This window comes from Alosa pseudoharengus, unplaced genomic scaffold, assembly GCF_046254945.1.
Source record: "Alosa pseudoharengus isolate Yale_2024_CS ecotype anadromous, Long Island Sound unplaced genomic scaffold, YU_APseudo_1.1 YU_APseudo_1.1_scf_14, whole genome shotgun sequence".
Classification (NCBI taxonomy): Eukaryota; Metazoa; Chordata; class Actinopteri; order Clupeiformes; family Clupeidae; genus Alosa; species Alosa pseudoharengus.
The window spans coordinates 36,021,543-36,034,961 of NW_027468609.1; the positions used below are offsets into that span (position 1 = coordinate 36,021,543).

Below are 13,419 nucleotides of genomic sequence, written 5' to 3' on the forward strand. Positions count from 1 at the left end.
TTTCATAACCTCTAGATCTATGAGACCATTTTAAATCATGATATGTACAATACAGTATATGCAATGTGACTCACATTTGTCATTAACTACCAACTGTTATAACACATTCTAAGGCAGCTTAAATAAGCATTCAGAATGATGTCAGCCAGTATAGGGGTAGCAAACAATCAGCAGACTGAGAACAGCTGAGCTTGACCGTGTGGCCTGGGTGTCTGTACTGACGCTATGCTGGATTTGTCCTACCTGTGGCCTGGGCTCCACAGCAGCCGCCATCGCTGGTGCACTGTTCCCTGAGCGTGGACACCTCTCCCTCCAGCACCTCCAGGCGGCTCAGCAGGTTCTTCAGCTCGGGCATCCCGTCAGTGCAGCCGCAGGCCTGCTTAGGGATGTTGATGCGGTGGGTGAAGACAATCTGGTTCTCCCCGTCCAGGGTGTGTTCAGTCATGCGCGTTCCAGCGGGGTCATCCTTCGGCTCGAGCTCTGTACCTCCAGGCGAGTCCAGATCGACGGTGCACAGAGAACCGGCTGGAACGTTGATGTTGTAGACGTGGTTGAAGACAACTGGCTGGTGAGGGTTCGGGAGGGTGATGTTGTCGGTGACTGGAGCTGCCAGGGTTTGCCGCCGATGTCTCAGGATTTTCTTTACCAGACCACCATCACTGAGATTCAACAGGACAGCTAAGATAAAACCGCCTAGAAGTAGGCGGCTGGTCCCCATCATGGTAATAAGGATTTAAAGCTAATCCAGTAAGACTTGGGCAGGATATCTGGAAATTAAAAAAAGACCAAAGAAAACAGCAAAGTAAATTGTAGATGTCAATATGGATTGTCTCAAGCTTTGTTTTGACATATTAAATGTTTTAGTGGCTGTGCTGTCTTAAGAGCTTCCTGTGTTCTTTGGCACAAGATGGGGCCTTGCTTATCGAGCTTCGTTCTCCATTGAGTAATGGTTTAAAATTGAACATGCACTTTCACTAAAAAGAAGCACTCCAACTTCACTACACAGGAAAGACATAGATATACAAAGAGGCATAAGGAAAGGCGCACAAAAACAGACTCTCTCTATCTATCTATGTCTTTCAGTCACACACACACAGATACACAAGCATGCCTGCATGTACACACACGTACACGTACACACACACACACACACACACACACACAAACACAAGAAAGACAGACTGACACACGCGCATGCACAGACACACACACACACACTTAAGTAAGCCAGATCGGCTATATCAGTCAAGAAAGGACAGTGTACAGTAGTTTCACTTAATGAAAGGCCACGGGTTCACTGTGAGCTTCAGCACTTGTGCTTCTCATCATATGCTGCAGTCCACACACAGCCTTACAATCAACTGCTGTAATGACCATGCTTCTCTTAAAGGAACAAAGGGACCTGGTAATGCCCCTTATAATCATGCTGTAAGGACAAGCGCTCCAAACCACTGGTTTTCACTCTGAAGTGGACATTAAAAAGGTGAAACCCTGTTCTTCCTCTTGACCTTCCCAGCACCACTGACCACAACAAAGGATTCTTCAATGCAGACATTTCAGACTTCTGGTTTGCGCATTTCTGGAACACCCAATTGACAACACTGCCCAAACATATGTTCATGTCCCTCCCAGTAGTTGATGTCTATATTCACTGGGAATCACTTCCCTTGTTTGTTTGGGAACCCCTGGTTATAACCAGGCATCTGTGATACATTAGCAGTCCTTGAGTTGTAGGTTTCGTTCTTGACTCCGCAGCTAAAGCAATGCAGGTCAGTTAAAGTGAAGGACATAAATCAACATGAGCTCTGAAGCTGTTGACAGGTAAGCACACAAAAGGCATCTATAATGAAAGGCTCAGGTCAGATTTTTCCCATATCGCTGACCTCCTCAGTTAACTGTTTTGCAACTGCCCTTGTTGTGGCATAAAAAAAAAAGACATTTACTGAAGCTGACCTCCAAGTTAATAGCAAAGCAAATGACATATCAGTGTGGAAGTAATGTATGTTGGCACTTTAATAGTGCACCAGTTAACACTTCTAACACGCCTAATATGCAATTGTGATCACATGTTGATAATGATGTGGTTTGGCACCACAGTGTTAGTGCAGGGGAATTCAGTTATTTTATGCAGCTTGCTTCCTTTACATGTTGTTTTATCCTGAATTGTCAGAGTATTAAAATAATAAATGGGCATTCAAAATGTTAACTTTGTCTCAACAGCTTGATATACAGTATACCAGGACATTAAAGAAAAGGTCCCAGCAGTAGTGGCTGTATTTGTCTAGCTTGCAGTCTTTTTACAACTCCTCTCTAGCAGAAACTCCTCTGTACACAAAGGAAGCCTCACAAGAAGGCTTTTGTGTGGGAATATTAGCAATTAGTGGTGGCTCTCATCAAAATGCTGCCCTTTACCGAGATGACTTCATAACTGGAGATCAGAGATCTATAATTTGTGGGAGATGGATCCAACCCAGTGGGCTAGCTCGTCCTCGCCCGCCGCCGTGGGAAAGCACTTGGAGCTGGCGCTGTGGGCCGGCAGTTTCCACATTCGTCCAGCGAGGAGGCCGCACAGGCCGGCTCAGAAAAGAGACAGAGTTACTCAGATGAGCTCCCACATTCAGTTCTTTTTTCATTGCTCTCCGTCTGGTCAAAATGTATCCAACTGGATATCGAATGCCATTCGACAAAAGCTGAGAACAACAGCCACGCGTTGGAAGGCCGTGCTGGCAGCACCCTTTGTTTTCCACTGAGTTACTCAATAGTGACCCCAAGCACGGTCCCACCGCTTCAGACAGAGTGTGAATTAGCGTCCAGGAAAGCATACGCGCACGCACAAAAAAAATAGCCTCCGAGAGTGGAAATGTTGATCTTTTCCACATGCTGATATTCTGCAAAGCTGCGAGGGTCTGGTGATGATGCCTGACCTGTTAAGAACCGTTCCATTCTCAAGTTAGCGCCGAGAGAGACCTCCAAAGTGTAACAGCAGAGAGCGTGTGAACATCAGTCAAGAGCAAACAGCCCTACCTAATACAAATACAGGGAGATCAGCGTAGACTCTCAGGTGGGGCCCACAGGCGAGAAGTGGGTTAATTAGAAGTTCAGGAAAATTTCAACGCAGCTCCGTTCGTCTGTCAGGCCTGTGGGGATAGAAAGATAGCCGGTGTGTACCCTGGGAATGACCCATGCTGTGCCTGCAGCCTGCTGTCTGCCCACCCTGTAATGAGTTCCCCTGTGACCGTGCCTGTAATTAGCCCAGCCGTATCACCTGCCCTGAACTGATCATTACAGTGATGGACACACTCCCCCACCTCTGCCAGGTATGTCTCTCTCACACACACACACACACACACACACACACACACACACACCTGCATACCTCAACGCTGCCGTGAGCACAGGTCTGGGGCAATAAAAGAGCCCATTGATTTAGCGTCTGAAAGCTGATGGAAGTGACAGGACGTCCAACTGTCACTTACGGACAAGAGGGCAGTCACGCCACTCTATTTCTGACTGGATGTCTCCATGCAGAAAATGAGATGGTAAGAAAAAAGTCTCCTGGGTTACTGTAGAGCTAGACTATGGTCTGGAGGAAGGGACCGTTTGTGTGGCGGTAACTCAACTCGCCAGTACTGAGCTAAACCACACACGACTACGGTCATGAATTGTTAACCATTGACAAAACCTACAAGCTGGACCTCACACTGAGAAGGCAATATGCCACTGACAGCGAGAAAGAGAGAAAGAGAGAAAGAATGAGGGTGGGGGGGCACTTAATATCATAGTGCTGGAGGATTCATTCCGTCTTGTTAATTAGTGTAATTACAGCGTCCTCCCCTCTGACATAATGGAATAATAAAATGAGTAAACATAAAATCAACTAACTTTTAGGGTTGGAATACAGCGAAAGCTCTTTTGGGCTATATGGCAGTGACCAACGGTTCAGCCCACACAAGCCATTTCAAAGTCATTTGAGAACATTCTAGAAAGTGCTTCTCTCTTCTCATAATTCTTATGTAATTGAATTGGACAGCACGCTCGCCCAGGGCATTTTTTATTTATTTCCTTGCTTTTCCATCTTTATCCACCACTTGAAAGTAAACACGTTGCCTTCTGTGTTTAGTCCCAAAAACCAATCCCTCTTTCTCTGTCAGACGTTTCCATTTGTTTGTGATAGCACGACAGTATGGGGCAGAGAAAAATAGAAAGAATGAACGAAGGGGAAATAAAGAAAGAGCGAAGCAATTCTTTTTGCATCCAAGAAAGAGATAGGGAAAATAATTGTGCTGACTGATACTCTCTTTGAGACTCGGCATCAGTTTTCACAGGGGTAGATTATGCAAGGCTGTCCAGAAGTACCTGCAAATGTGATTTTGACCCTGTCATTGCTTTCCTGTCTGGGTTCTAGCTTCGGAACACAGTTAAAGGACACGTGTTAATGTACTTCAGATTTTTAAATGCCCTGCCTGGGAGGGTTTTGGTAGACATTCCTGCCTTAATGGTCACTCCAAAGTTGGCAAATGGGCAGATGTCTATTGTCCTCCATCACATCCGTGATTGGGCAGGGAGAGGACGAGAGTGAGGTGCAGAAAGGATAAAGACTCTGGCACACAGTGCGGGTCTGAGGGGCGATACAGTCTGTTGGGCACACGCCACGCCTCTCTAGTAGTGTTGCACTATTAGTGTCTTCGTCTGGGACAGCTTATGGTCCTGTGGTGTTTTATGAAATGTGAACAGCCAAATTTACACTTCTTGACAGAGGAAAAGGTTCCCCAGAGTGAAAAGCCTGCTACCTTTTCATTGGTGGCCATCGGATTTGAAATGGTTTGAGATTCCGTGAAGTCCTGACTGCAAATTTGGACAGCTTAAAAATTTGATTACTCAGCTCATATGGAAAATGTAAATTTTCCAGACTTGTGGTTTGGTGAAACTGGTCATTTTTTGATTAATAATTTATAGGATCATATAGGACTTTGAGGACAATTAATGACCTGTGCCGATGTCGCAATTTTCAGTCCCTCAACTCTCCACATGCATTCTCGATTACGGAAATTGAAGCCAGAAATCCCAGCTGGACACAGGCTTGACTGATGACAGCCGCCTTGGCTCCTAACGGGACCTTTTATATGGCTTTGTAGTGTCAGAAGTATATACCATACTTGTCTAAACGCATCCCATCACATTAAACAGATTTATGATGAAAGTGAAACTGAAGGCAATGGAAAGCCTTCATTAAGCCAGTGTAATTTCCTAGAAATTGCATACTGTAATACCTGTTGGAGCTGGTTTAGGTCTGTGACAGCATGCCAGTCATGTTTTTTGTACAAAAAACTCATAATTTTAAAGTCCATTTTTATTATGTGGATCCAGGTAGCAAGAACTTTGATGTAAACTGATGTTTGATGCCAGAAATGCACGAATGAAGAATGCCAGAAATGCACCCCCTGATGAGGAATTGTATAGATTTTACACATCCCTGTCAATCAAACTACAAAGCAAAGAATTAATGGTGCTTTTACATTCTGAAACATTCTCCTGACAACATCTGCCTCCTCGTTACCATTTCCTTCTTTCCATCACCTGCAGCAAACCCCTGAGGTTCAGACCGATCCCACTGGTTTGGCTGTGAGTCTCTCAGCAGGACACGAAACCAAAGAAAAGGTTACTAGCTAATCCCCATCTTATGCTGATTTTGACAGTCTTGATGAAGTTATCTAAACTGTGCTGAAAGCTCAGTTCATAGGTTCATGAAAGGAACACAGCTGGAGGTGCTGTCAGTAAAGGCTGCAGGGCCTGGGTTCAATAACACATCTGAGGGGGGATGTCAGTGGTGGACCGACCTGGGTTCAGTCCCTTGTGGTGTTTCCGGGGGTCGTCTTTTTTACACCTGAGAGAGGGCTTATGACTGCTTTTCATGAGGGGCCAGTCTGAGGCCTTTACAAGCCTGACCTACGCAGTTCAAGCCAGGATCTTACGGACTGCTTAGGAAGGGAAGAGGGTTGTGGGGGTAGTCGACGTCTTTGTCAGTCTCTGGACAAACAAGAAAGAAGGAGCTAACTGACTGGCAGTGTTGCAGGTAGATTGATCTATACGAGATAATGACTGCAGATCCATGTTGAAAAAAGGAAGATCCCAGACCAAAGAGAATACCACCTTCTTGATCTGTCTGTTTACCTCTTCCTGCACTCCTCTCATCTACTCACATCTTCAACCCCCCCCTCCTCCTGTGAGTTGTTAAAAAACGCCATAGTGGTGGTGAGACGCTAGGCCAGCTTTAGGTTTCACAAGACTTTCCGCAAACATCTGGCGAGAGGTAACATAAAGGTGTCCTATGGATTATGCCTTTACGAGTCGCCCTCACTGAATGGGACTAATGACCTAATCCAACTGGCTTGCTCACAGGAGGCCGCAGAGGGCCTGGAGGCTCATTCCTTTTTTGGAGGCACTGGCCTGTGTTTTGCCTCTGATTTATGTTTGCAGGTCAGGGACTCAAGCGTTGTAGGCCACAGTCCATAACTAGCTTAGGTACTTGATTGCAGACACACAGAATGTTTCCTTTAAAGGTGGGATACTCTAAACACACTAATGAAATGTTTTACTAATGAAACATTTCTTTTCCATTTGTGTAGGTTCTGATGCTGACTAATCCCCTACATTAGGGTTGCTGTCAAACAACAGGTATCTTGGTTATGCGGTAAAGTAGCCTGGTGCTTTGTGGGGAATAGTATGTAAAACTAGAGCCTGTCATCATCGTATTACAGAGTTCCATCTCACATTTGATAATTCTGTGAAGCGGACAAGTACATATTCTATGAGCATGTCACTGTCACTTGGGATCTCAGCTCATGACCTTGGAGTTGTAAGGACCTCTTACCATCATTTGAGTAACAGGAACAGTTTCCTCGATTCCTACTGTAGATTTGTCGGAAAGATTCACACTGACTGTAAAATCCCACATTACTCGGACACTAAAAGTCTGAAGGCGTTGAGAAGGGAAGGCACTGGGAACAAATATTCCCCGCGGTGTTCGGCCCAGTTTAGAATTCAGTGCAAGGTTGGTCAAGGACATCATGCTGCATTTCACTTTGGGACTTTGGGGGGACAATTTGAGGCGGATGATTGAAAGAAATACCTGTGTTTTCTTAAAGCTTTAATCCAGAATTATTGTATCTTTATTACTCTCCCCCTGTCCTGGCAAGGAGCAAGGAACTTTCCCACATGGAAAAGAGGGGAAGAGGAATGTTGGCTCCGAGCGCAGGCCATCTGTTTCTGCTGGGCCACGGGCGAAGGCGTAAAAAGACTGTGTCACGCGTCCAGACGGGATGAGCCCGAGCGCCGGCGGCTTCAGACATTGCGCACCGCCGGCCAAATTGCCGTCGAGCGAAGGCGCTTTTTCCTCCGGGGTGTCTTAGTTTACATGCGCCCGTCTCTGTCCAAATTAAACAACCAGCTGCTCCCAGAGTGCACAGTTATGGGAGCCCTCTTAGCCCTTCCAGGACATGGGAGAGGATGACAGCCATGATACTATCACCAAATCTGCCCCCACATACAGTACACTTCAGATAACACAACAGGGGTGGATTCATGAGATGCCTTTGGTGTGTAACTCACCATAGTGGACAGTGGGAGTCCCTAAAAGGCTACTACAAATGGCCCTACATGTACAATGACCTAGTCATTAGTCATTAGTCATTATGTTTATGTACAGTGACTTGAGATTCTTATTTTGTAATTTATATGTTTAAGAAGAAAGAAAGATGCGTCCACTTTCACAGGCCTTGTATGGCGCTCCGAAGTGATGACCAGTGTATGCGCCATGCCTCAGGGAACAGCCAGACAACAGGCTAGACGAAACCATGCAGACAACTAAGCACTGGACTGGGGTAGAGAAAACACACAGTTGAACCAGAGGCTGAGCTCACACTAAAATATTTTTTAAAGACGCATTAAATAGTATTGTGTCTGAAATAAAAAGAATGTTAAAACATTGGCATTAGGCATGGGAAACATTGAAAAAAGTATGCACCTTTTTTCAGGCAGAGACAGGGAGTCCTTTCATTTAAAGAAGTATCTTATGCTGTCATCTCTCATAAAATATATCACCCATTGTAGGGTTTTACTTCACTCCTGAGAAAAAAATATTGTACCTTCGAAAAACTTTCCCTTGCCTCACTGTAATGGTATTTGTATTATTTATAACTAAAATGATTTTTAATTTTGCTACGTTATGGAACTGACAGTAAGCAGTGAAATATTATGATGTGTCACAGACAGCAGCTGACGCTGGAACCAGTCCGCTGGAACAGAGTCCCTTCCAGCGTCATCTCTGCCATCGGGCCTGTTTGTGTTTAGCGCACAGCCTTCCTAGCAGCGAGCGAGCAGCTTGCCCGGGCTTTCCTGAGTATGAAAAACAGCAGGGTCTCCCTCCAAGCCGGACTCCACTGACGGATCCCCACATCTGCTTGTTTGCTTGTTTCTGGGTTGCTGGAGTTTTTTTTTTTTTTTTTTTTTTAAGATTCATTTTCCATAAACAACAAATCCTAGTCCATCCATTTTTTGTTTTTGTTTTGATTAGTTTGTTTTTCCTTTCTCTTGTGGAGGAGAGCTGCAGAGGAGCCAGGAACCTGCTATCACTCCCACTAATGGGCCCCGTTACCTGAGTGGCTCGGAGGCTCATTTTATATCGCGCCGCTGGGACGCACACCCACACGCGTTTTCACACCTTCCACTGATGCTGCCACAACTCTCTGCACTGCGCTGGAACCAACACTGGAGTGGACAGACTCAAGTGGTTATACAATATTTAAATGTGACTTTTACTAGTCTCGGAGGCCAGGAGGGTTTTTAGAGTTTATTTATTTTAAGCCACAAGTATGTGTTTCTGATGGCTCGATTGTTAATATTTGTCTGTAATCATTTGGTAGTTGCTATAACTACAGTAACACGCAGGAAAACAGATCCATTAAGGTTCTTGAAGATTCCTGGAATTACAATCTAGCACCTCGGAGAGAGATGCATAAGAGATGTTTCAGTTATGTACATGGCTATTTATGCATTTTTAATGGACCAATCAACATAGAAACAATGGACTAGGAGAGTTTTACCAGTTGTTCAAGTTCTTCTCAAATCCACAGAAAGAATTCTGGGGTGGACATGACAACATGGGCTCTACAATTTCCTTCCAAAGTTGCATGTCTGATAACATCCTTTTCTGAGGGTCCTAGGAGATATTTTTTTTCTCACCTGCCAGTGCATCCCATGAGATGTATCCCATTTCTCACGGGAACCATTTCTCACCTCAAGAAAATGAGAAGCCCAGAAAAGGGAAAAAAATGGAAATTGAGCCTGGAATTTGAGCACCCCACCAGACCATCTGCATCCCAGTCTCCTTCACACATGCTGTGCTCTGTCGTCTAGACGCTCAGAGGAGATTTACAAGCGCCAAGCCTCACTATCAAAGCCAGTACATGGTGACATAGATCCCGAATGTGTGCGCTGTAAGTCTGACTCGCAGAAAATACATCCAAGCACAGTCGGCCAGTGTAGCTCCATCATGTTATTCATTGCAGTAGGATAAATGTCGAAAACTACATTTCGCCAGTCGGTTGGCAGGGCATCGCTGAGCCATCGAGTGACCGATAAATCTGATAAAATGCCATGGAAACACAGGGTTTGGTTTGCCTTGTACAGGCGTCAAGCAGTGTTCCCAGTGAAGGGCACAACGCAATGTGCGCAAGTACTGACCAAGTGAGGGATCGTTAAATTATGTGACCACAATTGCTGTTTTCGTCTTTTTTTCTTTAATAGAGTGCAACATTAGACTCTGGTCTTAATCCATTTTCCACAGTAAAAGTGAATGAACTCTCACACTACTCCCATCTCAGCACATGGAGACAGAGTTTAAATGAACTCCTTCATCTTCCACTGCATACTGTACATTACACCTTAAGAAGGGTCTACAGGACCAGAGTAAACTAAGAATGTAGGCCATGAATTTATATGGACTTCAGTTCATTCATTCTCACCAGGTTGAGTATACCTTTCTGGACCTCAATCAATCACCATCAGATTTGGAGGTTCAACAATCCTACTAGTCTACAGTAATCACTCATAATCACTCAAACACTCCAAATGAGAGGGCTGTTTTCTCTTCAGCTTTGCCTGTGTATTCAGATAGTCCACAATTGAGGGGCTTACCTGTGTCACAGTCACAGAACTTTTCTGTGGGGGTTGAAAGTCAGGTCCTCAGGCAGGGGTGGATCAATGAACCAGACCTCTTTGCCTCTTAGAATATCACATGGAGAGCCTCACATAGCACGGACACCATAAAACACACACACACACACACACACATATACACAGGTAACTGCATGCACACACTCACACTGACCCAGAAACACTGTCCACTCCCATGCACACAGAATCTGGCTAACCTGGCACAACACAAACTGACAGGTCTGCTACGACCTCAGAGGCTTATTTCTGCCCACTCATCAGATTAGTGAACAGTTGAGGGCTCCCTGTGCAGGTGTTGTTTGGGTTTCAGGCAATTCTCCACAAAAACAAAGCACAAAGTAGCATTTTAGGCAACTAGAGGTGGCCATAAAGTATGGACCAACGTGGACTCATATCCTGCTTCACTGGTTCCCACTGGAGAGAGACATCAGTGCCACTCAAAAAAAGATACCAGAGCTAGTTGCTAAATTTGACCCAAAGCAGTAAAGCTGAAGATCATGGGCTTTGACAGTCGTCACAGCGTGATAAAATTCCATTTCTGTTTGGACACAGACACACTAAATCACATTGATGAAAAGTGAAGAGAGACTTTGAAAGCTCGATGACTTTTTTCCATTCTCTCTGACATTGCACATTTGATCATCACATTCCCTTCGCTGGGGAAACTACATGTATGGGCCCGGCTCCCACTGTGTGGATCATAATGGAAAACTAATACCAAGTGGAAGTGTAATTGTGTGGGATTCCAAAACAGACCACATTCGCCAGGTGCCTGGGGAAATCATTCTTTCGCCAAAAACCACATGCAGGTCTTCTTTCACCTCAGACCAAAATGCACTCTCACTCACTTACTAATTCTGACTTACTCAGTGTCTCACACATATACAGGCTGGTGCATTGTGTTCATTCATACAGTAAGAATAGTTATGTTTATGCACACGCCTGCACACACACACACACACAATTAAAGACACAGATTTACTTACACACACACACATACAATGAAAGACACAGATTTACACACACACGCACACACACACAGACACAGACACACACAGACACGCACATACACACACACACAGACACACACACACAGGTGCTCTTGTGCACGCAGACAGAACATTCACAGGCCCATTCCCACTTGCTGTGGATTTCAGGCCTTTTACACTGACCAGCTGCCTCTCACAAAAGTCCTGTTTTCTGCTGACTTATGGTCTGTTAGAGTGGGAATGAGTGACTCTCTTTCTCTTTTCTTCTCTCTCCCCCCTCCCCTCCCCTCTCTCTGTGGGGGCAGACAATCCCTCCACATGCTCCCTCACTCGCTCACTCACTCATCATGTAGTAAACCCATTGGACCTCTCCTCACTTTCCATATTCACACACAATCTCTTTGTCTTTCTTTCTCTTTCTTTCTTTCTTTCTTTCTTTCTTTCTCTCTCTCCGTCTCTTTCTTTCACTCACACCACACTTTCCCTTCTCCTTCCCTCAGACTGATGAGAGTGAATTAGGATTTTAGGTCAGGTCTGGAGGTATGTAATGAATGACTATACCAGATGTTCCCAGCTCATTAAACGAAAAGTGTGTCATTCAAGTTCAAGACATTGCATAATACAACGATACATCACAACTGAATGAATGAATAATGCAACAGTAATCTAATGAGAAAGTAGGAAAAGAATAGTGTCAGAAAGGTGAATAAGAATCCCACAAATTAGTATCCAAAGCTTAATATGAAAATCTCACAGCACAGACATTGAAGATGATAAATAAAACCGGATTAGAGATATGTGATCATTATTTTACTCCAAGCAGCACTGGTAGGAGACACAAACTCACAGTCATCCACATGCATGCAAAAAGCAGGGCTGCTCTCCTGGGCTTACCTGTGCTGGAGTGCCAGCTGTCTCCACACAGGCGGTGGTGTCCGCGTACACTGAGGCAGCAGACCAGCACGCCGACTCAATGAATGAACCCAGAGCCCCGGGCAGCCAGGTGAGGCGGAGAAAGGCACCGGTCTTCCAGGAGACGCTTGCTTCCAACCCCTCTGTGTTCCTATCCTTTCTCTCTCTCTCTCTCTTGCGTGCTGTCTCTTGCGCGTCTTCCCGCTTGCCCTGTCTCGGTTCCTTTTGACTCCACAGGTCCTGCTTGGCTCAGCTCACCTTAGACCCTCCTCTGCAGGACTTGACGTGAGGGAGGGAGGGAGAGAGAAAAAGAAAAAGAGAGGAGGGTTAAGAGTATTCCCCCCTCCTTTTAATACGGGGAAAGCCTTTGGTCAGACACCCTGACGTTTTGAGACTGCCCTTATATAGCCCTGCTTGCTTTCTTCCTCTCTCATCATCTCTTTCTTTCTTCCTTTCTCTCTCTTTCTCTCTTCCTCCCTCCTCCTCCTTCTTTCCCTTCCTCTGAAGCTCAGATGCTGTGTCTTGAAATGAGATGCCTGCGTTCTCGCTTGCACTCGCAGTAGCGTGGTGTAGGAGCAGGAGAGTGGGAGAGAGGGAGAGAGAGAAAGGAAGAGAAGAGAGCTGGAGTGAGAAAGTGAGTGAGCGTTAGTGAGAATAGAAGAGAGAGTGAGAAAGAGAGGGAGAGAGAGAGGCAAGAGAAAGTAAGTCAGATGAGCACTGTAAAAAATATATACAGTAGCATGTAGGTGGAATTAAAAAAAAGAAAGTGGATACTGTATACAGTTGCTAAAGGATAAAGTATACTATACTGTACTTTATACAAATAGAGGGGGAGGAGTGGAAGAGGAATTAAATAAAAAAGAGTGGCATACAGTAAGAGCAGAAAGAGAGAGCAGTACAGCATCAGATGGAGTGACTGACAGACTCTGCCAGTCGGATTTGTGGTGTTATGAAAGTGACAAATGCAAGAGGACCATGAAACGTTCATTGCTTTCTCTTATTCACTCCACTCTGAAGCCCAGATTATTTGTCTCTCGCTGGTTAGAGGCTGTCCAGTGCACAGTCTATCAAGGAGGAACACAAAACACTTTGTATATTTTTCCAGGCTCTGCTTTCCTGGCCTCCAGTCATTATGTTCCTGATGTCCAGCCTCTGGCTATCCATCACACCGTACCTCCTGACATCTCAAGCACATCCCCCAGGGAAACAGTGTAGGCCAGGGTCTACTCTGGTTGTCCTTCTCACCCTCTTTCTTTCCATCTCTCTCTCTCTCTGGCTTTCGCTT

The 13,419-nt window shown here is 45.2% G+C and overlaps 1 protein-coding gene across 1 annotated transcript in view; it reads right to left on the reverse strand.

The window, feature by feature from the left end:
* Positions 1-12,247, reverse strand: part of tnca (tenascin Ca) — a 39,310-nt gene extending 27,063 nt beyond the window's left edge. The window contains exons 1-2 of the mRNA XM_076284851.1: positions 12,117-12,247; positions 244-767 (exon numbers count right to left, since the gene is read on the reverse strand). Of these exons, the coding sequence (XP_076140966.1) occupies positions 244-721 (478 nt within the window). The 5' untranslated portion in view covers positions 722-767; positions 12,117-12,247. The remainder of the gene's footprint in view (positions 1-243; positions 768-12,116) is intronic.
* Between the last annotated feature and the right edge of the window lie 1,172 nt (positions 12,248-13,419).